The sequence below is a fragment of the Canis lupus genome, chromosome 9 (genome assembly GCF_003254725.2).
Source record: "Canis lupus dingo isolate Sandy chromosome 9, ASM325472v2, whole genome shotgun sequence".
NCBI classification, from domain to species: domain Eukaryota; kingdom Metazoa; phylum Chordata; class Mammalia; order Carnivora; family Canidae; genus Canis; species Canis lupus.
This window is the reverse complement of record NC_064251.1, coordinates 14,866,868-14,894,647: the sequence shown is the minus strand read 5'-3', so window position 1 is coordinate 14,894,647 and position 27,780 is coordinate 14,866,868. Positions and strand designations below refer to the sequence as shown.

Here is a 27,780-nt window from a genome sequence, read left to right as displayed (position 1 = left end):
CTCTGGGATGCCAGAATGTGGGGCTGAGGGACTCCTGTCCCAGCCTGCGTGGCCAGCACACAGCAATACCACTCTCCAATGGATTCTCCAAAAATTTTAATTTGTTCTGGCGATGAAACTAAAGCTGCACAAGGACTTAAGTCCTCAGGCTAGGCAAGACCTTGTGGCCTTGGAGGAAGCCTCCAGGTGCCGACAGGAGGCAGTAAGATGGGCTCTTGGTGGGAAAGGGATGAGCCACACAGATGAACTATGGGAAGGTGTTTCCGCCCAAGCAATGAGCAGGTGAGGAGGGACTGCCCCAGCCTTAACCTGGTGCTTAACAAGAAAAAAATGCTCTTCCCTTCAATTATTAGGGAGAAGTCTGGGGGCTAGGGTGGGGGGCAGGTTGCTTATTGCTTGCCCCTCCATGGACCTACAGGATCTGAGAGCAGAGGAAGAGGATGGAACAGGCTAGTAGGACAAGAGTGAGAAGAGGAAGTCACACAATCCTCTGGGTCAAGGAGTCAAACCCTGGGCTTGGCCTTCAGCCCTCCAGGGCCAGAACAGCATCTCTTCCTTCTGAAGAGGTCACCTGAGCTCCCAGGATGGAATGTCAGCTTCCCGGCCTCTGATCACTGGCTGCCAGGATTCCCTTATGTCTCAGAAGTCCTGGAGCAGTAATGAAGGTTTCTCTCCAGGAATTTCTTTCCCAGTGAGTAAGTGGCCAACCAACCTGGCAGAAATGTCTTTTCTACCCAGTCTGCACTCAGGAGAGTGGGAATGTGGCCAGGGCTCGGGAAGGGCCCCCGCCGGGGCTCATGTGTCCCGGGATGGAGAACGTGTGCATTCTTCAGAGGCTCAGAACTCCCAGTCGTCCACCTCTAGCTCTTCCAGGTTCGTTACCAGGCCAAAGATTCCGCTGTGATCCTGAGGCTGGCTGCCCTCAAAATTGGTGATGGGGGTGACAGGGCGTAGTAACTCAGGCAAAGCCTCTGAGGCGCGTCGCTTGATCTGAGGGAGGAGAGACAGGTGGGGGTGGATCCTGTTGCTCTGGCTCCCAGGACACCGTGGGGCAAGTGGCCCCATGACAGCTGGTCTGTTAGAGCCAAAAATCTCTATGAGAGGAAAGAGCAGCACCTTTAAAGGGTTTCAGAAACATGGCCATTTCTCTGATTCAAAGGGAAGAGGAGAGAATATATCTAGGGACCCTGAAGCTAAGGGAGTACAAGGTAGTTAGAAGCACAGGCAAGAAAAAAAAACCCAGGGAACACTGGAAAAGTGCTATTGTACCTGCTTGAAGAAAGAATGGTTCAGGAGGGTGCTGGCACTTGGTCTGTAAAGAAAGGGGAAGAGAGACTAGGGTCACTCCTGTGCCCCAGACTTCCAAAATCCTGCTGCTTACATCTCATCCTCAAGCATCCTCTACTTCTTCCCTCAGCCCTCTAAGAAACGACAGCCAAGCTGGCTTCTAAGTCTCTGGCCACAGGAGCTCAGGACTCCTCTGGGAACCCAGCCCTTTACAGGACAGATGCATCCTCCCAAACTCTGCCTTCAATGCCCCAGCTCCACCCCCCCACCCCGCCCCATGCTCCCCTGAAAGCCCACTCCTAGCCCAGAGGAAATACCTTACGTCAGGGTTGCGCTGAAGGCACTGCTCCACAAAGTGGTGGAAGTGAGGGGAAAAGGTGCGGTGATAGGGGTGGGATGGCGAGTCGCCATTGGAGGTCCTGGGGGTGCTTGTGGCCAGGCTGTCACTCAGGCCAGAGTTGGCTGCTGAGCGTGAAGTGCTCATGGTCAGCTCCTCAGCGGGGATGGTGCTGGTGTCCAGCAGGCAGGGCACTGTGCCATTCAGCTTCTCCAGCAGCATCTGGGGAGGACAGAGCCAGGATCCAGGCTGGAGGGGGGCCCCTGGGAAGTCTATAGAATAGTTTCTTCACAAATATACTTTTCCCAATATACAAAAGTGGCTTGGGGGAGTAGAAAAAAGAGAAGCGGGATAAGTCTAATTTTCCCAAAGGAATGCTGGCCACTGGCTAAGCAGCCATACCCTAGCTAGGCCAGAGGGAAGGGGAGAAGGCCTACAAAGATGCAACCTCCCGACCGTGGCTGCAAGGAAGGGGCTCCCAGTCTCCTCTCCTATTTCTAAGACATTATCACATCCTTTGAACTGTACGGCCTTCAACCCAGAGTGAAGGCGGCCATCAGGTCATTTTCTTTGGCACTCAGCCCGTTTGTTGTACCCAGGGTCTGAAGGGGTGCGTATGTGGCACCCGCCCTGCCCCGCCCTGGGCTATCACGGTGGCACGCTGCACGGGAGCAGTGCACTCAGGGGCAGGCTCAGCTGGGGTGGCCGTGCCGAAGTCCTCGGTCCACATGTGCAAAACTAGCCCCGCTTTAAGGACTGCTGTCACTAGGGTTGTCCTTGTGAACTTCCAAGCCAGAAACCTGGAAGTTTCTCTAGAGCTGTGCTGCCTAATATGGTAGCCACCAGTCACATATAGCTGTTTATACTTAATTTAAATTTAGCTTACAATTCAGTTGCTCAATTCAGGCCACACTGTAAGTGCTCAATAGACACAGGTGGCTAGTGGCCACCGTACTGGGCAGCACAAATAAGGGACTCCTATGAGCTCAGAAAGTGCTACTGGACCGTGCTGTTTCTGGACCCGTACCTCTTGTTCACTTCACATAGCCCTTTACCTTTCCTGAGCACCTTTCTGTGACTGTCTTAGATTTTTCTATATTCCTTACCTAGGTTTCTATACCCTCCTACTAGTCTGCTAGTCTAATCCACCTGCTGTAATAATCTTTCTAAAATTATGTATCTGAAGCTATCACTTTTGGGCTTAAAAGCCACCAGCAGTTTTCCAAATGCTTTGGGATGGGAACCAAATGCCCTAGCATAGCACACAAAGCCCTTGGCTTCCTTTTCCAGCCACATCACCGAGAAGCCCCCTCAAAGCACTTGCACTTCAGCTATTGGTAACTACTGCCATTCCCCAGATCCTATCCTTTCTTGACTCTGAGTCTTTGCACATGGTGTTCCCTCTGTCTACAAGCTTCCTTCCTAGTTTCTATTCTTCACACAGTTAATTCCTATTTGCCTTCAAGGGTCAAATGTCACATCCTCCCAGAAGTCTCCGTGGGCCCCCTGCTCTGCAGTCTCCCCCTCTGGCCATTCTTTAGCTGCCCCTCTTCCCATAGGGCCATCTGTGGATTCAAGGAAGAGGCTTGCTCAGAGCCTACCCCCACACCCTCCCAGTTCTAGATCATGCTCCAGGTACTTAGGACTCAGGTAATCCTTGCCCAAATGTCCCAAGTCTGCTTCCTGGACTTGATAAGGCCTGGATAAGCCTCTTCCCTAGTCTGTCTCCCAAAGGTACACAGTATCACTGACTGTGTGTGCCAAGCAGTGGCCAAAGAGTAGTTATTATAAGGGGCATGAAAAGAAATTGAACTTGTAGGTGAGAGGTCCCCAAGACCAGAATGTGAGAACCCAGAACCTGAGAAGTTTGAGAACTACAAGTTAGAAACTGGCCTTCCAAGTATTTAGCAAGGTAGGAGGACACAATATATTTTATAAATTTATAAAAATGTGTTTGCTTGATTTATACATCTAAATAGACACGTGCAGGGGATCCCCGGGTGGCTCAGCGGTTTAGCGCCTGCCTTTGGCCCAGGGTGTGATTCTGGAGTCCCGGGATCAAGTCCTGTGTCGGGCTCCCTGCATGGAGCCTGCTTCTCCCTCTGCCTGTGTCTCTGTCTCTGTCTCTCTCTCTCTCTCGCTGTCTCTCATGAATAAATAAATAAAATCTTAAAAAAAAAAATAGACACATGCCATGTGGGCTTTCACTTGTATTCCTGCCCCAGGCCCTACAACAGGGGCTGTCCCCCCGGGGTTCCCTCCCACACACACAAAAAAATAGACACATGCCATGTGGGCTTTCACTTGTATTCCTGCCCCAGGCCCTACAACAGGGGCTGTCCCCCCCGGGGTTCCCTCCCACAGAGGGGTAAGGCATGCTGAGGGAGATCTGAGGGCAAGAAGGAAACTAGGCTGCAGGCTCACCTGGGTGGCGGGCATATCCTTAAAGGGGACATGGCCATTGGCCAGCTCACAGGCTGTGATTCCCACACTGTAGATGTCAGACTTGGCATCGTAACCCTGAAGATTCTAAGTCAGGAGAAAAAAAGCCACAGATCACTCCATTTGTAGCCTTGGTTGTTCTTAGAAGAGAAGGGCATGGAGTGACATCCCAGGAGAGGAAAAGAATGCCTGTCTCAAATATGGCCCATTCTCCTTGCCTGAACTACTGAAGAATAGCTGATATTTTAAAGGAATGAATGTCTCATGTTGTATAGCAAGCAGGAAGAAATGTGGGACCCCATGCTCCTGCTTAGTGGAGGGATGTGGCGAGCACCAAGTATTTCCAGAATGCTCACTCTTCTTGGAAGATGGGAAGGTCTCTGAAGGGAGTTGAAATAGCATTAGGTCCAGTTTGGGGCCCCACAGAGGGGGAAAAAACACCATCTGCAATGGGCACGTAATGCCCACACTGAGCAGGAACCCTTCCCTCTGGAACCCTGCACTCCACTCAGAAGCAAAGCACCGCCCGATCCCGGGAAATTTCAGAAGGTTCCCTCAGGAAACTCAGGTTGGTGAGGGATGGGGGCTCCTTGGGACTCAGTCCACAGACCTGCTGGAGGACCTCCGGGCTGAGCCACGGCAGAACCTTGACACTGTACTTAGGAAAGTCGTGGACCACACGCTGCCGTTGCCCATGGCTGATCATGCTGAGGTTGCTGCGTAAACCAGACAGGTAGACCTTCCCGTCGGAGGAGATCAGAATGTGGCTGGCTTTGACACTCCTGGGAGGATGGGGGTGGAGAGAGGGTGTCACGGGGCAGCAGGAGCCCCTTATGCCACAGACCTTTGATCTTCACATACTAGCTCCAGGCAGCGCTCTCCCTGGCAGTGTTTGGGTGTGTGTTTTACATGTGTATATGTACATACTATATACATAAACATGTATTTGTATATAACACATGCATGATAAAAGAGAAAATAGCATGACCCAATTTACGAATCACCTGACTTTAAAACTTATTTATATTTTGTTAAAGTTCTCTTTTATGCTCACAGACCCCTGCTTTCCCTACCATCTACTGCTTTGAATCTGTACTTTTTGTTTGCAGGTGTTCTTGTAAACTGTAGCAGGGTTCTATATGTATATATTTTCAATTTACTATCTCATTCTTCCTTCACCTCTCAGTGCTGTTTGGAAGATCCAGCTGTGCTGCCACCTGTCTACAATCAACCTTTGCTCCCAACTGCCACCTGTACCCTGGGGTGGAATCTAACACTTTTACTCATCCATTGTCCCAGGAAGGAGCACTGACACTGCTTCTAACCACCATGAACATGAACGATGACATCCACATATGTCCCCTGAAGGGGTCTGTGTGAGGGTTTCTTGGGAGCGTACACCCAGAGCAGCATCGATGGTCCCAGTCCCGAGTGACCCTGATCATGTCAGGCCATCTTCCACTACGCTGATAAGAGAACTCACCTCCTTACCACACTGGGCCTCATTCAGCCTCCAAATTACAGCAGTCTCAGGTATAGAGTGACGTCCTCCTGTTTTTATTTGCTCTTCTAATTATTGTTAGCTTTGAGTGTCTGTTAATATGACACTTAAGACTCAGGTAATCCTTGCCCAAATGTCCCAAGTCTGCTTCCTGGACTTGATAAGGCCTGGATAAGCCTCTTCCCTAGTCTGTCTCCCTTGGGTTTCTTCTTTATAAACTTCAAACCCTTTGCTCTTTTTTCTATTCTTTCCTATTTCTTTCTTACTCATTCACAGGATTTCCTTGTTACAGATCTCCTGTGTGTTTTAGACAAAGCTTACTCTTACATGCTGTTACCCATTTCTTAATTTTGTTCATGGTGTCCTTTATTAGAGAGAGACCTTTAATCTTGATGTAATCAAATCCATCATTTTTTCTTTTTTTGGTCTTATGTTTTGTGCTTCTAAAATACCTAGAAGCCTCGGGTCATAAAACTATTTCCTTCTAAGTCTGTAGTTTTATATTAGACATTTTGACATTACACATGGATTATTATACATAATCAATCTGAAGTGCCCCTTTGTATGTGGAGTTAGGGAGGGGCCCAGTTTCCTTATCTTCCCTACCGTGAGCTGCTTTTCTGAGCACCCTGCCTTCCCCTTAGCCTCGCAGCATAGGGCTGACATCCCTCGCACATACGCCAGTTTGGGTGCTCCAAGGAAGGGAGGGGCAGTGGGGTGCAGGGGTCCATGTCAGATGTTCTTCTCACATGGTACTCAGGACCAAGCCGCTCAGGACAGATAAAGGCAGCACTGACAGACAAAATGCTCTACCAAGTCAGAGGCAAGGACCAGGGCCCAAGCCTTGGTTTAAACTCTGACTTCGCCAGCTTCAATCAACCTTCCACCGTTTATCTGAGGGCTTCCGGGCACAGACCCTGCTCTGGTGATGGACAGTTATAGTTATGTCGAAAAATGCACCTGTGTACGTATCCCATGTGGTGGATATAGTCCAGGGCCTTGAGCACCCCCTGCAGGATGTAAGCAATCGCCAGTTCATTCATGCCATCCATGAAGTGCGTGCAGATGAGATCCTTTGCAGAACCTGAAGAACACAATTGTGGGGACAGAGGGGAAGGGTAACAGAGAAGGAAACCACACATGAGCCAGCTGACGATGGTGCTCTCAGAACACCTCTCTGCCAGGACCCCGTCCCACTCACCATATGCCATGAATGATGTGACAACCCACAGCTCATTGTCTGCAATAAAGGTGGCTCGATATGGCAGGATATTGGGATGGCTGAAGAGTTTAGAGACATGAAGCTCCCCCTGAAAGCAATGGTAAGTGGAAGTCAGAATCAAGGGGCGCTGAAGAAGGACGCTCAACATGGAAGTGGCAGCAGGAATAATATGGGGACTTTATTCTCCCTGGAGCACTGCTGAGCATCCTGGGAGCAGCCTAGGCGGGTGGTCACCTGTAGGAGACATGTCAGGCTCCACTGTCTCTGCAGGGAAGCCAGCACTGCTCTGCCAGCTTCTGCCCCAGTTTGGCTCCACCAGCCAATCTTAAAGAGCCTCGAGAAAGATTCTCCACCAACAGAGAAACTGCTAACAACATCACAGAAGGTCCCAGCTCGTCACCTCGGAAACGATGAGAACCAACTGTTGACTGAAGACAGGAAGTAATAAGCCTAGCTCGACTTCAAGGAATAAGTCATAGAACTCCTTTTTAAGGTAAGAAAACAAAAAATGTTTTCCTCTTATAAAGGAAAATGTTGTAATTGATAGAACAAAGAAACAAAGCATCAGAGAGCAAACAATAACTACTAGATATTCGAAGGTACTTCTCCAGCAACCTGGGATTGAGAGAGCAGCTACAGAAAGTGTCAGACCTAAGGGATTTTAAAATGAATTTACACAAAAGAACTACAGAAACTCTGGGGGTCTCGCCTCTGGGACAGGGGCTAAGGCCAAAAAGGCAATAGCTACTACTTATCCACTACTCCAAAGAATTAAAACAAGAACCCTCAAGTCCAACATGCTCTAGAATAAACTCAGATATCTATCTTCCCAAATCGCTAAGCTGGAGCTGACTTCTTGTTCCCTCCTCAGACCCACAAAACTACTCTGACCATAAGAGTGGGTAGTAGAGCACCATCAGATGAGCATGAATTCAGAGACACGTTATGAATGAAGTAGGAGGAGAGGCTGCAAGCCCACTGCTGAGAATACACTGACCCGAGCCCTGAATCTTAGGAGTTCACAGTGCAAGCCTGTGACATGGAAGGAGAGTCTAGTCCCCGGTCAGCTACTGGATCTGTGGGCTCTCCGTGTTTAACAAGAAGGCAGCAATGTGCTTCTCCAGCAGAAAGGAAACTCGGACAAACAGGACGAGAGCTAGAAGATGGCTGTCATGGGAGAGCAGGCTGCCCTCAACCTGGAACAAGACTGCACTTGTCTGCCACTTGAATATCTACAAGTGGTAGAGAGTGTGTGACTATGGGCAAGTTACTTAGCCTCTCTGAATAATAAATAAATGAATCAGTGAGCCACAAAAGAGTCTTTGGAGAAGAGGAGGGGACTCTAAATTGGCCTGAGAAGCATTATAGAGTCCTTAGTGCCAAATGCTCACAATTCTTAAGAACTTCTGCGACCTCTTGGTTAGGTCCACCTTCATTTTCTGCCAGTTACTTTCAGAAGACAGATGTAAGAGATGCCTTGTGATTACTACTGAAACAAAGAGCCCACCCTTCAAGCGTCCCATTCATGCTTTATTACCTGCAAGAATGTCACCATCTCATTGGAACAAGCTTCCAGGTTAATCCTCCGTACTGTCACATACTCCCCTGTTGGTTTGTACCTTGCTAGATTCACTGTCATCAGGTCCTCAAATCCTTTGCCTAAAAGAAAAGGGGAATGCCATGAACAAGGACAACAGCATCAAAGGTTGCCTTAAAGAGACTTGATTTAAAAAGAAAATTCAAGTTAAAACTGTCACTACTGGGCACCTGTGTGGTTCAGTCAGTTAAGCGTCTGCCTTTGGCTCAGGTTCCTGGGATCAAGTCCCGATTTAGTCTCCCTGCTCAGTGGAGAGCCTGCTTCTCCCTCTCTCTCTGCCCCTACTCAGGCTCTCTCTCTCTCACTCTCTCTCTCTCGTTGCTCTCAAATACTTAAAAAGAAAAAAAAAAAAAAAAGCTGTCACTACTGTTACCCTCGTGGCTGACATTTCTTGATTTGTCTCCTCTCCATTCCTTCTCAGCCAACCATTTTTTTTTAATTTTTATTTATTTATGATAGTCACAGAGAGAGAGAGAGAGAGAGAAAGGCAGAGACACAGGCAGAGGGAGAAGCAGGCTCCATGCACTGGGAGCCCGATGTGGGATTCGATCCTGGGTCTCCAGGATCGCGCCCTAGGCGGAAGGCAGGCGCCAAACCGCTGCGCCACCTAGGGATCCCTCAGCCAACCATTTGAACTGACTATGGCCCAGGACATCAGAAGCATACAGCCAAAAAGAAAAAATTGAAAAAGAGCTTCTCTCCTGATAACATAATCTCTTTACCCATACCTAGAAGCAAAGCAAACCAAAGCAAAGGATACCCACAAATGGCTGCTTGGTCACCCTGAATCCTGCTAACTAGCTGACAGCCTTTGGCACACACTCATCTGGAGATGCAGAGAAGACCGTGGCAGTGCCCTGGAGCCTGAATATGGCAGTTCCTGGACTTTACCTATGACGGTGAGTAGCTCATAGCGCCCTCCCTCTGGCAGGAAGCTACTCATGATCTCCTGTTTAGAGAGGGATGCTATCGACTCTGAGCTCGCCTCATTGGTCTAAAGAAAAAGAAAAATAGGTTAATAAGAGAAAACTGGGTGTGGGATGGGAGTAGGCAGGTGGTAACTCAGACCCCTCAGGAGACTGGCATCTAAACATGCAAATTCTGACTCTGGGTCAAAGAAATTTTTCCAGCACTATCTGATGAGAAATGTAAAACATCAGATGTTCAGTGTAGTCACCAGCACTAACATCAGAGCCAGTAAGTATGAGCACTGTCGATGAATGGGGGTGGGGGACAGGGCCAGTTCCAGTCAACTGTTGATTTGCTTGTCCTTTCCAACAACTGGCTCATTTGTTAAAAACTATGAAATTCTTAATTGGGGAAAGATGTCTGGAGAAAGGCATATTTAGAAAACAGAAGGGGGATGGAGAGGTAGAGGTGGGGAGGGTTCTCTTGAGTTTCCTGCTCCACTGGGGTCCTATGTGAAGGTCCTGACCACAAGATTCCAAAGGTCACATGTTGAATCTTGCTACAGGGAAAATGTGGCCATAAGAAGTCCTCTCTTTAGCAAACCAAAAGCCCAGACCAATTATTCTCTGACATTTCCAACTGAAGCAAAAAACAACAAAAAACAAAGAACAGCCAACACACAGGGCTGCAGGGCAAGGAACAGAGCTGTCAGGTCTCAGCCAGGATCCCAGGCAGCGGAAGTAACCTGCTTCCTCATTCCTGCTGCAAATGAAGCTGGACTCCAGCCAATTAGGATGTGGGCATCATAACTCTGGCTTCTGAGGTCCAGCAAAAGGGGGCCCAGCAAAATTGATGGCAGACCAATAGCTCTTCCTTTAGCTCAAAAGGCTGTTTCTTTCTCCCAGACCTACATTTATTTGCATGATTTGGGAGCCATGTTTTTCTTTCTTTTGGATTCTCTTTCTTCAGATGTGTGTCCTATTGAAATGGAGAACCTTAGGCCAGCTCAAATGTCATAAACTATATACCTAAACCTGAGCTCAAGTTATGAAAAAGTCTTTGTGAACACATGAAAGGCCCCAGACTCAGTGCAAGCCTGAAGAGAGTGAATTGAGAATGTTCTGACATGGTGGTACCACCTTGCTGGGTGTCCCTGACATTTTAAGCACATCTGGTTTCAGAAGAGTGCACACTGCCAATGGGGAAAGAAACCAAGTGTCGTTCTTCCTTTTGCACCACTTACTAGAACACTAAGAGGAATCTAGTCAAGCAAAAGAAAGCCCTGTCAGCACATTTCTAATTTAACTTTTACATATTTCTAAGACTCATCTATATTGTTGTATTTAGCCATGCTATACACACATGATGTGTAATAGTCATCTTGTTTATCCATTTTAGTGTTGATGGGCTTTTTGGGTTGTTTTCAGTTCTGCTATCATGAATATGCTATTAGAAACCCATCTGAATGTGTCTCCTGATGTATACATAGAGCTATTCGAAAGCTTATAACCAGAAATTGAATTGTTAGGTTACCATGTAAATGAACAATCAACTTTACAAGATAATGTAAAATTTTCCAAAGTGGTTATACTAATCAATACTCCCTCCAGCATTATATGTATGTTCTCATTGACCCATTTTCCTCTATTACTAAATCAGATTAATTTTTGCCAATGTCATTGTGGATTTGATTTACATTTCCTTGATTACTAATAAAGTTGAACATCTTTTTTCACATATTTATTGGCCATGTGGGTTTCTCCCAGGTGAAATTGCCTCTTTCTGCCTCTTGTCCATTTTTCTACTGGGTTGTTTTAATGTAGGATTTCCCCCAAAGTAGGCCCCCTAGAACACTGATCTTGGCAGCTAATGCACAGGAACAGCTTACACATCCAATTAAATGAGAAAATGCAGCATCCTCTGTCTCATGGAGAATTATAAGGCATGCTCGCATAAAAGGCTTTAAGTTCCTTTAAGTTTTGTAGTAAGGAAACTTAACTGTTTAACCCAAGCATTTTCCAAATCTACTGATCCAGAGAACCTTTTATACCGTGCACCTGTTAAATTTTGGAAAAGGTAACATGGGAAAGGCTATCTTAAGTAAAATATATAGTTTAATGCAAAGACTATAGGCTCAGGGGCCAGAGAGAGGCAGAACTTGAACTCAGGTCTATCACTTGCTCTGTGACCCTGGGCAAGTCACTCTCAACTCTTGGATCTCCATTATCTCATTAGTGGAATAATTTCCAGTTTATAGGGTTGTTGTGACAATTAAATGAGATGAAATATGTGACGAGTTTAGCACTACCTGTGAATTCTACTCTTCTCCCTCTTTTGCTGCCTATTGTTTGGTCACTCTTCTGTTCAAAAATGAGATGGAACAGAGAAAACAGAATCCTAAGAGCTCGATCAATAGTTAAGGTTGGTTTGATTTTGGTTCTTATAGCTATCTGTGTTTTCAATGCTCTGAAAACAAATTCTAGGATCATTTATAGCCAGTGTAACTTGACACAGTCTGATCTTCAGAATAATCCTAAGATACTGGGTACTACATCCCAAGTGCCTCAGACAGGTGAGAGATACAAAACTAAGGGACAAAACTTGAGCAAAAAGTCCAAACTGGGAGCTCTGAAATTGCAACTAACCATTTGTTTAGAGCTGACAAGCTGCAGGCTAAGTTAGTCTTGAGTCCCATATCCTTAACTTTATACCTCTCATCGCCTACACGTATTCTTGTTCTCTTGCAGATCCTATTTTCTCAAGTATCAATCTACTCTTCAATAAAATCAGTGTCATCAGTTAACACAAAACCCAGGGGCTGACTTCTGGATCCTAAGTCCCTACTCTGGCCTGTGAGTAGCCACATGATTCGGCCCCTGCCTACTTCTAAAGACTTCATCCCTTACCACATCCATGACTTGCTATACTTGACCCCTATGAACAGGCATACTTCAGTCTTAGGAAGCTCATGCCAGCAGTCCCTTTGTTTGGAACATTCCTGCCCTACTCTTTTCCTGCCTCCTGCCCCTGCCCATTTTCTAATAGCTGCTTTTTCCTTATCACTGAGGTCTCAACTTAAACATCTGAAGACTGAACAAAGTAAAGCAGCTTCTAGTCACTTGATTCTACCATCTTGCTTTACTTTCCTCACAGAAAGTTATCATTGCAGTTCATTGGTCTGTTGCCTGCTTCCTCTACCAGAATGCAAGCTCCCTGAGGGCATGGACCTTGTCTGTCTTGTCGCCGAGGTGTTGCCCAATGCCTACAATGATGCTGGCACTTACAAAGATCATTTAAGCAAAGTTTGAACTGAGAAGGTTTCCTGCCCATGACCTTGTCATTTCCATGAGCTGAAGAGGAAAGCAGAGTGGATGTACCAGCTAGTTCCACCAGAGACAGAGTTCAACTTAATGACCTACACTGGAAACACCAGTCCTTATGGTACCTCATGGTAGATCACTTGTTACTACGGGCTCTTTATAGATCATAATCTGGTACCTGCCTTTGAGAAAGTATTGCATTTTTTAGCAATATAGTCCCAATGAGAACAAATCCAAAACTACTATATATTTGAAGGTATTCTCTGATTTCCAGGCAAACTCCTGAATATTTCTCTAATTTGAAAAAAGACTATGAAGGACAGGTGGAGTTGTGAGATTAAATGCTTATTAAGTGCATTTTAAATAACTCTCTTGGGAAAAACTACTGAGATAACTTTTTTATGACCTATGTCCCTCTTCCTTGCTATGAGTACACAGAAGACATACTGTCTAGTAGGCTACAAACTAAAGAGACACTTGTTGACCATAGGTAGGAAATGATGCAATAGACTACTGGTATGATTAAGCAGTAACCTGGCAAATATTTCTACTATCTTTGTTGACTACAGAAAACTACTCAAAAGTGTTAGTTTTAGGAAATACATTCTTTAGGTAATTGGGAATGTGAGTTCTTGGCAATGGGGAATTGCATGAGATGAACTAGTCTAGTGGTTGCCGTCCCCATCTCACTGGCAATGATCCTAACACGGCCAATTAACTACTTTGTGGATGTTCTATAGGTCTGAACTCAGAGAGAAACCAACCCTTATTTAGGAAAACAAACAAATTAACAAAGACAATATTTTGAAAGGAAGAGGTCTGGTCTGATAGTGCCACAAAAGAGGGGGTTAGATCAGTATACTGCTTCAGAGTTACAAAAGGCCAAAATTCAGATGGAAAAGGGTGAAATGTTCAGTCCATTTTCTTTAAACACAGCATGGCATAGTTGTATTAGTGTGATGTATCATCTCAAATTGTCTAGAGAAACTAATTCTAGCATAGCTTCTTAGTTTCCCCTGCCATGAAAAGCATTTTATTCCTTTTGAAGCATTTGAAAAATACATAAGGTACTGATAGAAATAACCATGAAATAACTTTGTTTAAAGAGTTTAAAACCAAGTATAATAGAACACACAAAGACAATATTTGTGAAATGCTAAATCCACCCCCCCACACACAGGTTTCACACAGGATAATTCTTGGCATAATACCGGCAGCTGTGAAAATATAAACATTTTATATAATGGGCATTCTGTTCTGGGAAAATAGTTAACTGATGGTACAGGGAATGGTTTTTGGTCTCCTGACTGGAAAATATTTAGACCTGATGGAGAGGTGCTCCTTATTAGCAGACTAGATAGATAAGCAAAGCCAAAGCCTCAAAGAGTAATTCCTAGTCAATGTCACCATCCTTCAACTGTGGGACTGCCTGCGATAGGTACAGATGTCTGTCATCTGGAAAGAATAAGAAGTCTATTTAGAAAAGGGCTCTTTATCCTCTATAAGACACTGATTCACAGTATCAAAAACAGCATGGTACACTGTGTACATCTGGTGTTACTCTGGTAAAATAAATTACAAGAGTAGGAAGCAGGGTGAGAGTCTTTCAACTTTTGCCAATAAAAAAAAATACACCTTCTGTTTTGTACTTTTTAGTGTGAGGTTTTGTTTTTATGGTAGGAGATTTCAGGTATTGCCTATCATCTTGGTAGAGCTCTGTATTATCTCTGTGGATTGAAATCGATTAGTAATAGACCAAAGATGGAAAATTTAGCACCACTAGCCACTAAAAAGATAACCACATCTTAGACTGTTGAAACTTTGTTTTTTTTGGATGGGGTGGTGGGTGACTGGTAGAGCGGGGAAGGGGAGGAGACCTTCATCCTCAAGAGAGACAAGTGCCTTGAGACTTTTTTAGCTCCCAAAGTACACATCGAAATCTTTCCAGGGTGAAACCTGAATTTCTACAAGCAAAAGAATTATACTACAAATAAAATTCAATGAGATAAGCTGAAACATCAAATGATAAGCCAACAAAAAACACAGATTTCCACAAGAAGTCATCCCCATGCAACAGCCAGAGTGCTAGAGCCTAGAAAGTCACTTACTTTTCTCCGAGTGTCACCCGGAGGCTGCTCTGGAGTAGAAAAATTGATTGTTGGCATTTTGTTTTGTAGCAGAAGACACATCCACATTCAGAACAGCAGTTACAGCACTTAGAACTACATTTATTTATAGAAACCACTTAAGAGTCATTATAGTAAAAAGTGCCCACAGTACTACATATGAACACACACATGTACACACAGAAGGAGAGGCCTACAGTAAAAACACTACACATGGATGGGGTTTTAAACATGGGTCTATGGCTCTTCAAAACATGGCAAGGCTACTATTCTATGGGTATTCTTTGGCAAGAATAACTCAGCTACTATAATTCTAGTCTTACATTTACTTTCCATCAGCACACAGTGTTACTTTCAATAGGCTGGTTTCAGTCTTATACTGTGAACAAAACATTCATTATAAAGTTATAGAGATGGTTGGCTATTTCCCAGAGAGTGCAGGGACTAGAAAACAGACTTTAAAAGAAAAGGGCAAAAAGGTTTTAATACAGCAACATGTATATGTAGGACCATTACTTGGTTAGATTCTCCAGTCACATACATTCTATTCTGAATATAAATAAAGCAAGGGCTTTTTAGCACTCTGCAACTCTATGTGAAAACAAATAAAACAAAGGACAACGGAGATAACTTTCTGCCCTTAAATCAGACAAATTCTGTATCTGTCCTTTTTATTTTCATCATTCTAGGAAAGTGAGAAAAATCATCAAAGTCGATTTTTAACTGGAAAGTATTAGAATGATCACACATTTCCAAATATCTTAATTAGAATTCAGAGCATCCAACAGTATTGTTAGAGGAAACCAGCTACAGAGTAAATTAGCTTCAATTTGTCAAAATAAGATTATTACTATTATTTTTTTGGCTTTGGACATCAGTTTTCTGGTATACAAATGGCAGGTGCAGTTACTTAAAATAATCTGTTAAAGGTAAGAAGCCAAGTGAATGGATTAAAGGAAATCAAGTTCATTCTTGCAGAGGAGAAGGCAGACTAGGAAATTGTCAAAAGACTGCCAAAGATCCTACACTCAAGACGCTGAAACCAAAATCCTTAATTCAATTCACACATACTGGAATATTTTTAACTAATTAATTGTAAACTGGACTTCCAACTCAATTTTTATAAATGCCAATGCTTACTTTTAAACCATGGTATTCCCGTTAATGAGGAGAAGAAAAGGAGAGATTCTACCTTTCCTCTTAATTAACAGTGAAGTATGCTCTTTCCAGTATAAATTATTCTTATATACACAAACATAAACATAGTGAAAACAGGACCAGAACATAGTATTTTTTTTCACTAGCTTTTCCTTTACTGTGCAGCTAATTTTTATTCTTCGGAATTAAGACAAAAATAACTCATCATTTTTCTAAACTTTCATTTGTCTAAAATATAATGCTACAAAGTTAAATAATTCTCCTCTGGAAAGTTTCTGAGTGGCATTAGGGCAAATAAATGAACAGGTGTCACCTAGTAACTAAGAAGTCTCCGTTCTCAATCTTAAGCCTAAACTGAGAACATTTTGCTTGGATCAGTCAACCAATGCACTCAATCTGAGAACCTGTTTCTTTAACTATAGTTGCTGAAGAGCACGTCTTGGTATTCAGACACAAAGAATGGGGCTCTACTACTATTTTTATAGAAAAGAATTTTCTTTGCCTTTAAGATCGCAGTTCTCAAAAAGGCTCAAGTCTAAAAGAATCAAAGGCAAGTGTCCGGCCCTATTAAACTTCAAAATTGCAAGGCTATGACTTCCAAAATCAGCATGTGGATTTTATAACAGGAAGTTAGTTAATATTTTTCTTCCTGATAGATTTTTTCCCTAGTTTTCTTAAGTGTCATAATTTCTACCATGAAAAGATGAGTCAACTAGATTGATCAGTAAAACCAGAACTTCTTTATCATTGCTAGTACTTTTATCCTTACTATATAATTTTATTTTTAAAATTTTCAGGGGTAGAAGCTTTTAAACACTTAGTTTTTTCCTTTAAAAATATGTCTTTCAACTGGATGAATACTTAGAAATAAAAATGCCTTTATGTAAATACTGACTTTCTAACAATCAAAACAGGCCAAGGTCAACTGCCAGATGAGTCCTCAAATCTTTGGAAACCATGGATTCAAAATGGAGCCAAACAAATAGAACTACTATAGTTTACACTTGCCCTTAAAATTGCTAATTTCTGGAAATTAGTTTAGTCAACAAGAGTACTGACATTTATCCTGAAGTGATGGCTAAATGCCATACTGTACTTACCTCCAAATAGCTCCAAATCTCTTAAGCCCTCAACAATGAACTTTTCCGAGACCCACCGCTAAAGAGGAAAACCCCAAAGAGAATTAGTATTTCTTCCAAGCCACAAAAAATTAGCTATCAGCCATTAAACAAACAAACTACAAAAAAAAAAAAAAATCATATGGTACAGTTAATATGCATTTCTATGGAAAAGTTTTAAAAAGAATCCTGATTTAAAATAAACTGAAAACAATAGGTTAATTCCTTTATCTATTCTTTTTTGTCTAATCTGATAAATAATCCTTAAATCTGACAGAGATGAGAAAAATGTAGTACTGGCCCTATAATAATAAAGTTTTTTGTCCTTCCTATACATAAAACTATCTTCTGGTTCTGTCTTACTCATTCAATGGCTGTCTACTACAGATGCTTTGGGTTGTGAATGCCAATATGAAAAATGCTACTGGAATTCATAATCTGGAAAATAGAGATGAAACAGTTTTTCACAAGCCACTGTTAATTTATAAAAGAAAACAGTAAGCTGCAATTCTTTCATCCACTAGGATTACTAAAGACATCAATCACCACTTACATTTTCTACCAGGTTTACAAGGACACTCTAACTTTACCAGTCATGGTTCACTTTACTATCCTATTTCAAATGAGTATTGGATTTCATTAATACTGATCAGTTGTCTGGTTTCACATGAATCAGGCTAGGATGAAACAGAAAAGAAGCTCGTATGTAAAAGTAATGGAATCAAGATCGAATTTCACTTAAGGACTAGTGTTCAAGTTTGGCTTGGGGCATTCTTTCCACCAGGCAGAGTTCAGGCTAAGGAGAGATTCTGTTTTTCCTCTTAATTAACAGTGAAGTTTGCTCTTTCCAGTATAAATTATTCTTATATACACAAACATAAGAAAAAATATTAAGTAACATTCAGAATTAAGTTGTATAATACAGGTTAAGAACTAGAACTATAACATCATTCTATCCTTCTCTATATCAATTGTTTTCTAAATTAAAAAAAAGAACAACCAAAATAAAAAAGTTGGCATAAAAAATACGCACTGTATCACAAAATAGAATGTACTTTAATATTTAAAGAGAGTGGTATGTTCATGTGTCCTATACCACTTCTGCCTTGTTACAAAATTTTAAAATAATCACTACTGCATTTAGAAATTAAATACCTGATAATAAATAAAATACAATGCTGTTTTATGAGGTCATGGAAGCTTATAAAGAACCTAAATCTAGTATTTGTTCTTGAGATCATTTTAGCTGGTGAAGTTTTCAAGTGTAATAACATTTTTTACATTCAAAGAGTCTTCAATTAAAACCTTTTATTAATACTTAGGAAGTGTTCCAATAATTACAATTTGATACTGATTTTTAAAACACACAAACTCACTGAAAATACATAGGAAATAGGCAGCTTATTAGTAATTACATATCAGTAGTGAAAAGGGCCATCAATTTATTTAATATTGTATGAGTGATATTCATAAAATAAGCCACCATTTCTTCTCTATCAGACAAGCTGTGTCTTGGTTGATATATTTAGTGTCTCTGGTCAGCCTCTGCCTGCAAGCTTTTTTCTCAGGAGTAGAGGCTGCAATATCTCTTTACTTTCTACATGCCTCACTTCCATAGGATTCTGAGCATCACATAAAAAAAAAACCCACCTACAATATCTGCCAAAATACATTACTTTATAGAAAATAAAAATAGTAAAGCCAGAAGAATAGAAACACTCACCCTAATTCGCTCTGGTTTACTTACAAGAAAAGACATGAGTTCCTAATGTGTAGACCTACTTCAATGTCAAAAATTTCAAAAATTTAAACCTAAAAGAAAAATAGAAACAGGTTGAATTAGTCAAATCTCCCTTTATAAAAATATCTTTTGATTAACAAAACTTACTATGAGTCTATCATTCAAAGCACTGTACTAGACCTATAAATTTCTATATTTTAAAGATTGGTTTAGAGAACCTTTCAGTGGCAATAAAACTGGATGTACTCTAGCCAACTACATTCAGAAATACTGCAATCTCTATTAGAAAAGACAGGTTTGTTATTAGATGGTTTTCTTCTTTAATTTTTAAATTTATCTTGACCCAACTCCCCTCTGATCCTTTCCCAGAAGCAATTACCTTCAATTCTTTGGCTGTTTACCCTGCTTTTTATTATTATTCTTAATGTTTGTATGGCCATGACTTACCCATTTCAGACATTTATCTACTATCTTTCTACTGTCGTAGATGAAGACTAAGCTCTCCTACATCACCTTCGTGGACCCTACTTTTCTGCCTTCATTCTCCCAACATAATTCTGGCATAATGTTCAATTAAGTCAACAGTCCACATTTACATTTTTATGACTACAGAAACATGGTTCAGAGCTGAGGCAAAGACAACCATGTCTGTTTTCTTGTACACCATTTGTTTTCCTAGAGTTAATAACTCATTTTTTCCCCTTGTTTGGTTTCCCATATAGCTATTACTAACTTTTTGTAAGAACTACATCTCTGCTATTTATCTAATCAATATATTTTACCATACATTCAAACTCATCCATTCCAATTTTTCCCTAGAGACTGCCTATCTATGGCCCTCCATCCTCCTGTTGCAATCCAGACTAATTCTAGGCCAGTTACACTTAGCCATTTTTTAAAAAAGATTTTATTTTGGGGGGGCCTCTGGGTGGCTCAGTTGGTTAGGCATTTGCCTTCAGCTCGGGTCATGACCCCAGAGTCTGGTAATTGAGCTTGGTGTCCAGCTCCCTGCTCAGCAGGGAACCTGCTCCTTCCTTTCCCTCTGCCTATTGCTCCCCTGTCAAATAAATAAATAAAATCTTACTTTTTTTTTTTTTTTTTTTTACTTTTTAAATAACCTCTACACCCAATGTGGGGATCAAACTCATGACCCCGAGATAAAGAGTTGCATGCTCTACCAACTGAGCCAGCCAGGCTCCCCTACCTTAGCCTTATTAGTGTGGAAATTTGTATCTTCCAATTCTGGGAAATATTCTTGTATTATTTTTTTTTTAAGATTTTATTTATGTATTCATGAGAGACACATAGAGAGAGAGAGAGAGAGGCAGAGACACAGGCAGAGGGAGAAGCAGGCCCCATGCAAGGAGCCCGATGTGGGACTCCATCCTGGGACTCCAGGATCACACCCAGGGCGGAAGGCAGGCGCTAAACCACTGAGCCACCCAGGGATCCCTCTTGCATTATTTATTTGATAATTTTGTCTCCTCCGCTTTCTCTGTTTTCATGTTATAGCATTCCTAAAAGAAACATACTTCTAGGGCGGCTCCAGAGGCACAGCGGTTTAGCGCCACCTGCAGCCTGGGGTGTGATCCTGGACACCCGAGATTGAGTCCCACGTGGGGCTCCCTGCCTGGAGCCTACTTCTCACTCTGTCTGTGTCTCTCCCTCTCTCTTTATCGTTCATGAATAAATAAATTAATTAATTTAAAAAAAGAAACATACTTCTTGAATTATCTAGAATTAATTTATACTTGTTTTACTCCCATTTTACAATTTTACTTTCCAAGAGATTTCTTCAATTTTATTTTCTAACCCCTCTACTAATTTTTAAATTTTGGTTACACACTTACAAGAGCTTTTGCCATTTCTGAAATATATCTTTTTTAATATCATCCTGATCTTGTTTTATGTTTGCCTATTGAAAATTCTATCTAGAATGGCTAAAAGCATAATGTATCGTGACCAAGTAGGGTTTATCTCAGGAACTAAAGACTGTTTTAACATTAAAAAGTGAGTCAGAAAAAAAAAAAAGGGAATCAGTGTATACCAAACTTTGTCTGAAGTTGTTTGCAAATAAAAAAACAACCAATTTTAAGGAATTAAAAAAATGGTGGGGTGGGGAGAAAAAAAATGAACTCTTGATATCAGGGTCATGAGTTTAAGCCCCATGTTGGACACAGAGCTTACTTAAAAAAAAAAAAGAATCAATGTAATTTTACCAGAGTAACTGAGTAAACAATAAAAAATATATATAATCATCTCAACAGATGGAGAAAAAGCAACTGAAAAAAATTCAATACCAATTCATGATTTAAAAAAAAAACCAACTAGGAATAGTCAAATAGGAATAGAACAGGAATAGAATTTACCAACTCAACTTGGTATAAGATATGTATGAATAGTACACCTGGGTGGCTCAGTCAGCTGGGTGTCAGACTCTTGATTGCAGCTCGGGTCATGATTTCAGGGTCAAAATCAAGCCCTGCATTGGGCTCCACACTGAGTGCAGAGTCTGGTTCTCCCTCTCCCTCTGCTGTTCCTCCCACTTGCACTCTCTCTTAAATAAATTAAATCTTTAAAAATAATAGAGATATGTATGAAAAATGTATAGTTAACATCATACCTAATAGTAAAAATAATTAGTGACTTTCCTCTAAGAACAGAAGCAAAACAATAATGTCTGCTCTTATCAATTCTGTTCATCACTGTACTAGTGCTTTGACCAATGCAAAAAAGAAAAAAAAGAAACAAACAGCATACAGATTGGAAAAGAAGGTGTAAAACTTTTCATTCATAGACAACATTATTGTGTATGTAGAAAAGTCTAAGTATTCTACAAAAAAAAAAAATTAGACCTAAAAAAATGAATTTAGAAAGGTCAGTTATGGGATCCCTGGGTGGCGCAGCGGTTTAGCACCTGCCTTTGGCCCAGGGCGCGATCCTGGAGACCTGGGATCGAATCCCGCGTCAGGCTCCTGGTGCATGGAACCTGCTTCTCCCTCTGCCTATGTCTCTGCCTCTCTCTCTCTCTCTGTGTGACTATCATAAATAAATAAAAATTAAAAAAAAAAAAGGTCAGTTACAAAACCCAATTATGGTGGGCGGGGGGTGGGGGTGGCTGGGTGACGGGCATTGAGGTGGGCACTTGACAGGATGAGCACTGGGTGTTATTCTATATGTTGGCAAATTGAACAACAATAAAAAATAAATTTATTAAAAAAACCAATTATGTTTCTATGTACTAGCAATGAACAATTAGAAAATGAAATTTAGAAAAATGAAAGTACCTACAATTCCAACAAAAACATAAATTAGGAATATTTTTTAAAAATTATGAATAAGAACCTGTATGTTTAAAATTACAAAACAGTGCTAAGAGGTATTAAACATAAGTAAGACATGCTATGTTCATAGACTGGAAGACTCAATATTGTGAAGAGGTCAACTCCCTCCAAATTGATCTATAGATTCAGTGCAATCCCATCAAAATTCCAGAAGACTTCTTAAAAGAGATTCATAGGCTGATTTTAAAATTCATATGGAAATACAAGAAACTTGAAGTAACCAAAATGATTTTGAAAAAGAACAAAGAAGACTTACATTATCTGATTTCCAGACTTACTTTAATGCTATAGTAATCAAGACAGTGTACTTTGGTCTAAGGATAGACAAATGGATAAATGAAACAGAACAGAGAATCCAGAAATAGATCCATGCATGTATGGTCAATTAATTTTCAAGAGAGGGACCAGAGCAATTCCATGGGGGAAAAATAATTTAGATACAACTTAATATCTAATTTAAAAAGTGAGCTTTCACCTCTACCTTATACGATACATAAAAATTAACTTGAAATGGATCACAGAACTAAAGAAAAAGTTAAAACTACCAAATAAAACAAAGGAGAAAATCTTCATGATATTGGGATAAGTAAAATTTTTAAAAAGGAACATCAAGAACATGAAGTAAAAAAAAAAATATATGGTAAATTAAACTTTTTGAGAATTAAAAACTTCTGCCTTCAAAAGACACCACTAAGAAAATAAGTTGGGAGGAAACTGTGTGTGTGTGTGTGTGTGTGTGTGTGTGTGTGAGTCATGCGAGCATGCACATGTGTCTACAAAACAATCTATATACAGAATATTTAAAGAACTTCTACAACTCAATAAGACAACTCAATTTAAAAAATGGGCAACAGATATGAACAGAAGATATAGGAATGGCCACTAAGCACATGAAATGATGCTCAGTATCATTTGTCATCAGGGAAATGTATATAAAGCCACAATGAGATACCACTACACACACCTACAAAAATGGCTAAAAATGGCTAAAAATAAAGACCGACAATACCAAGTGTTGACAAGGATACCTACCAACAGAAACTCAAACATTGCTGATGGGGATGCAAACTAGTCTAACAACCGCTTTGGAAAACAGTTTAGTTTCCCATGACCCAATTAAGTCTGCTTTAGGTAATCTATTCAAGAGAAATAAAAACATATGTTCACATAGACTGGTACATGAATATTCATAACAGCAATGTTCACAATGGTGCCAACCTGGAAACAATCCAAATGTCTATCAACTCATAAGTAAAAAAAAAAAAAAAAAATGTGTAATACTACTCAGCAATAAAAAGGAACAAACATAAATACAATCATATCATGTTAAGTGAAAGTCAGATATAAATATACATATTGTTTCCATATACATGAAATTCCAGAAAAAGTAAAAATATGACACAAAGCAGGTCATTGGTTGCCTGGGACCAAGGGTGAGATGAGGAACTAATTTCAAAGAGACGCATAAGAACTTTCTGGGTGATGGAAATTTCTGTACCTTGATTGCATAGTAGTTACACAAATGTATCTGTTGAAACTCAACAAACCATACATTTAATGTAGGTGTGTTTTATTGTAGGTATATTATATCTCAACAAAAATTATTTTAAAAGTAAAATGACTAAAATAAATAATCGGAAATACCTTTGAAGAATCCCTGCCACATTTCTCTTCTTTTTTTTTAGGTGGGTTGGAGTTTTGAGGGATTGTGGTAGTATATAGTATAGCAATGGGAATACAAACTTAATCAGGTACATAGAGTTCTTGGAATCCTTTGAACTGCTTAGAAATCAAAGCAATGGTTTTTAATCGAAATCACCTATAGATTTTTATCAAATTGCATTTATCCTCACCCCTATCCTAATCTTCTCATAGAAGATCATCACCATGTTGAGAATCATTTATCCTGGCATGAAATAGTAAAAATATTGACTAAATTTGAAAAATAAAAAGATTATTAGAGTGCAAATTATTTAATAACATTAAACACAAAGCATTGTACAAAAGAAACTTAAGAGGAAACAGGATCCATATCCATTTGTAGTCTATAACAGAAAGAAAATAGAATATTAATGTAGATAAAAAGATGATTGTTATCTGCAGAACTGTCCAGCTCTGGAAAATACTGGAAATAGAAAATAAAGTCAATCCCTAAACACCATATAAATTAATATAACAAACCTAAGAACTGGTCCTAGACTACCACATCAACAGCTTCTTTAATTATCTGAACATTGGTTCTCAACCCAGGATGTGTTTCAAATTAACTTGCATAGTTATAAAAAACCTATGGATGTTCAAACTCCCATCTTCAAAAATTTTTAATTCGGCAAGGTCTGGGGAATGCACAAGCAGAAATGGGCAAGCCCTTACAGTGTTCAGGAAAAGGGAAGATGGTTACTATAAGCTGAGATAGACCTGGATAGTTTTATTGAAGGGGTGGGGCTTCAATGTCAAATAGGAGGAATTCCAAGCATGAAATAGTAGTAGCTACTGATTTTTAGTGCTTACTTTGTTTTGTCCACATGTGTATCTCCCAGTTTCTAGAATAGTGCCTACCTGTCATAGAGTAGGCACTCAGTAATGTTGATTGACTGACCCAAAGTACCGAGAAGTATGTTAGCACTTTGCATATTTTCTCCACTTACTTTTTTTAATTTTTTTAAATTTTTATTTATTTATGATAGTCACAGAGAGAGAGAGAGAGAGGCAGAGACATAGGCAGAGGGAGAAGCAGGCTCCATGCACCGGGAGCCTGATGTGGGATTCGATCCTGGGTCTCCAGGATCGCGCCCTGGGCCAAAGGCAGGCGCCAAACCGCTGCGCCACCCAGGGATCCCTATTTTCTCCACTTAATGTGAGGCCAGTTATAGAAGCACAACTAACTCCAGATAAATGAGAACAATGAAGAGGCCTTATATGCATCGATTTTCTTCAGCACTAGGAAGCCACTGTAGGTTTTGACCAGAATGGTGACAAACACAAAACAGTGGTCTAAGATAGTCTAGTCTCTCAAACTTCATTGTGCATTCAAATAAATTGAGGATCTTATTAAAAGTGCAGGTTTTTTTTTAAAAAAAGTGCATGTTTTGATTTAGAAGGTCTGGAGCGGGGCCTGGTACTTCTAATAAACTCCCAGATGATGATTATGTCGCTGATCTGTGGACCATCGTACTAATGTTTGAGAAGCCTTGTTCTAGAAATATTCTAAGGAATATTAATCTGCAAAGGGATGGGAGAAGGTAAGGGAATTCTCTGGAATTCCTCAGAGAAAGGAATTCCAGTTAGAACACAATTATATGGGCCATATTTGGTGTGATAAGAGTTGTAGCAGAGGGAACGTTAAGAAACAGATGGATAGGAAATGAAGGGAAAATAAAGAAATTATATTTAGTTAGTAAGGACATCATAAGTCATCTAGCCCATCCTCCACCCTTCGGAGGAACAGCTTTCACAAACTCCTGGATGTAAGATTATTTAGCCTCTGCTTGAAAACTTCCCCAGCCAGAGACTTACTACCTTATCGGGAACCTATTCTACTGTAGACAACTTGAATGACTCCGATTTTTTTTTTCCCAAGTAACTGGGAAAGAACAGTGTGTCAGCGACAAAACAGGAAACTCAGAGGTGGAAGCGGTTCTAGTGGAAAGATGAGTTCGAGTTTTTAAATCATGTTGAGGTTGAGAAAATAGTTATGTATCTCAAGTGAGAAGATATAGCAGTTGGTTAGAAAAGTAAGACTGATGCTTAAGAGACACATTAGAGATGACTATGTGGGCCTGGGAGATAGCGCCAAAGCTATACAAGTGACAAATGCACTGAAAAAAATGCGGAGAGAAAAGCAGAAGGCTGGGAAGCAAGCCTTGGGATAGGTCTATATTGGGGACATCATACCTGAGGGCAGGTAGGAAATGGGAGTCCAAAGAAAAAATTAATTTCTTCCCCTCTTGGACCACCTTTGCTCCCTTGGCCTTGTTACCTTTAACCTGTAGTTCCTTACTACTCATCTCAGGTGTCCTGTGCTACAGAAGTCCTCTCTAACTGCCCCCCGCCTCCCCTTCCCCTACATGTTAGGTGTCAGCCTCCATATTCAACCCTCACACTTACCACAATGCTAATTGCCAATGCATCTTGCTCACTATTGCATTACCAGGGGCTATTGTGCCCAACATATGAGATGGGCACTCCCGTATCTGTTAAACTGTTAATCGCAAAAATAATAAAAGCAGCAAGCATTTATGGTGAACTTACGAGGTGCAAGGATCTGTGCTAAACGCTTCACACAGATCAGCTCACAATAAGTACTATCTTCCTCATTTTACAGATCAGGAACTTAAAAGCTCAGAGAGGTTAAATGCCCAAAATTACACGGGCAAGTGGCAGAGGACCAGTTAGATCTGCTCCAAAGCCTGTGCTCCAGCAACCACAGTGATTATAGAGCAGTCCAGGGGAAAGTGTCTACAAAGATACAATGATGACTGACTGAGAAGACATCACCTGATTTGACAGTGCTGCTGACCAGATGCCAAATAGTATAGAAAAGAATTAATTCACCTTGATTTATTATTTTTTTTTCCTTTTCCCCTATTTTTGTCACTGTTTTTCTAAATTTCATCCAGGTCTGCGGTTACAACTACAAACACTAACATCTGAGTCACAATACCCTAAGAAACCTGTTTGAAGGGTTAGGGAATAGACTTAAGTTCAGCACTGTAACAAATGGCTGAGTAGGCTCTTGGCCTAAGGCAGGTAACCAAATGAGACTCAGCTTCTTCAATTCTCAAGAATAAGAAACAATCTTGGGTGTCTTTCAACAGCATGAATCAGTCAAAGAACTGTCCTAATGCCTCAAATACACACTGGAATATGGTTCTACTTCAACAGGTATTATACAGTAAGAAAAGGACCAATTCGAACGGCTTTTCCTTTTTGGGGAAAGTCAAGTTAGAATATGCTAGGTTATCTTAAAAGAAGGCTGGGCAGAAAAATTAGTCCCCCATTTCCTGGAAACTGGAACAATTTTATTTAACCACTCTCCTTTCCTCGCGCTCACTTCCCTACCCCCACCGCCCATCTCCACCCCTAATCTGTGGGCACCCAAACATTCTTGGAAAACAAGACATTAGAAGCTCTTTGTTTTTGCTGATTCAGGGAGTCCCCTAAATCTCTCTCCTAAGGGGGCTTGATTCGCTGCCGGTCCAGCCTGGGAGAGATGGGAATTGGGGTGGTGGGATGGGACAGAAGGTCAGGTCAGCACAGGATCGGCCTCCTCTTTGGACAGGACAAACTGACACCTGGGCCCCAAGCTCCCCACCTAGGAGTCAGGGGGGAAGAAGGGTACGGAAAACAGGCGCTCGCCCCTCTCGCCCGGCATCTCCGCTCCAGGGTCTCCCAGGCAGGCCCAAGCCTACTCTGCTCTCGGGCTGCAGCCCCTCGTTGCGGGAAATCGAGGAGGACTGGGTGCAAAGGGGCCCGTGGAGGGCGAGGGGGCGCCGGGATGGCCGATCTGACGAAGGCCCGCCCCGGAGGAGATGGAATCGGCGTCAGGGCGAGAAGGGACCGGTCCCTGGAGCGCACCAGGCGGCCCCGCCAGCCCGGTACCTGGTCCTGGAGTTAGCAAGCAGTCCCGACCCCGTCTCAGCTCCGCCTCCTTAGTTTAGGGCCGCGCCGCCAGGCCG

At 41.6% G+C, this 27,780-nt stretch overlaps 1 protein-coding gene and 1 long non-coding RNA gene across 8 annotated transcripts; one reads left to right on the top strand and one right to left on the bottom strand.

Moving 5' to 3' along the window:
- Positions 1–79: 79 nt before the first annotated feature.
- Positions 80–27,780, bottom strand: STRADA (STE20 related adaptor alpha). 6 transcript variants are annotated; one of them, XM_025436721.3, is made up of 13 exons: positions 27,704–27,780; positions 18,765–18,829; positions 17,000–17,057; positions 14,724–14,752; positions 9,278–9,380; positions 8,327–8,448; positions 6,769–6,877; positions 6,528–6,651; positions 4,677–4,848; positions 4,049–4,153; positions 1,605–1,846; positions 1,270–1,312; positions 80–1,094 (listed from the first exon to the last, which is right to left on the bottom strand). In XM_025436721.3, exons 2-13 carry the CDS (start codon positions 18,774–18,776, stop codon positions 879–881), a joined length of 1,335 nt encoding a protein of 444 aa, XP_025292506.1. In that variant the 5' UTR covers positions 18,777–18,829; positions 27,704–27,780; the 3' UTR covers positions 80–878. The 6 variants fall into 6 exon arrangements, with proteins under 6 accessions (XP_025292506.1, XP_025292510.1, XP_025292504.1 ...); XM_025436725.3 differs by having other exon boundaries at positions 80–990; XM_025436719.3 differs by having other exon boundaries at positions 18,741–18,829; positions 27,704–27,757.
- On the top strand, positions 6,877–20,962 carry LOC118355689 (uncharacterized). Of its 2 annotated transcripts, none has more exons than XR_007413155.1 (2): positions 6,877–7,282; positions 12,043–20,962. It is a non-coding gene; the product is annotated as an uncharacterized LOC118355689 (long non-coding RNA). The 2 variants fall into 2 exon arrangements; XR_004818669.2 differs by lacking the exon at positions 12,043–20,962 and adding an exon at positions 9,009–11,034.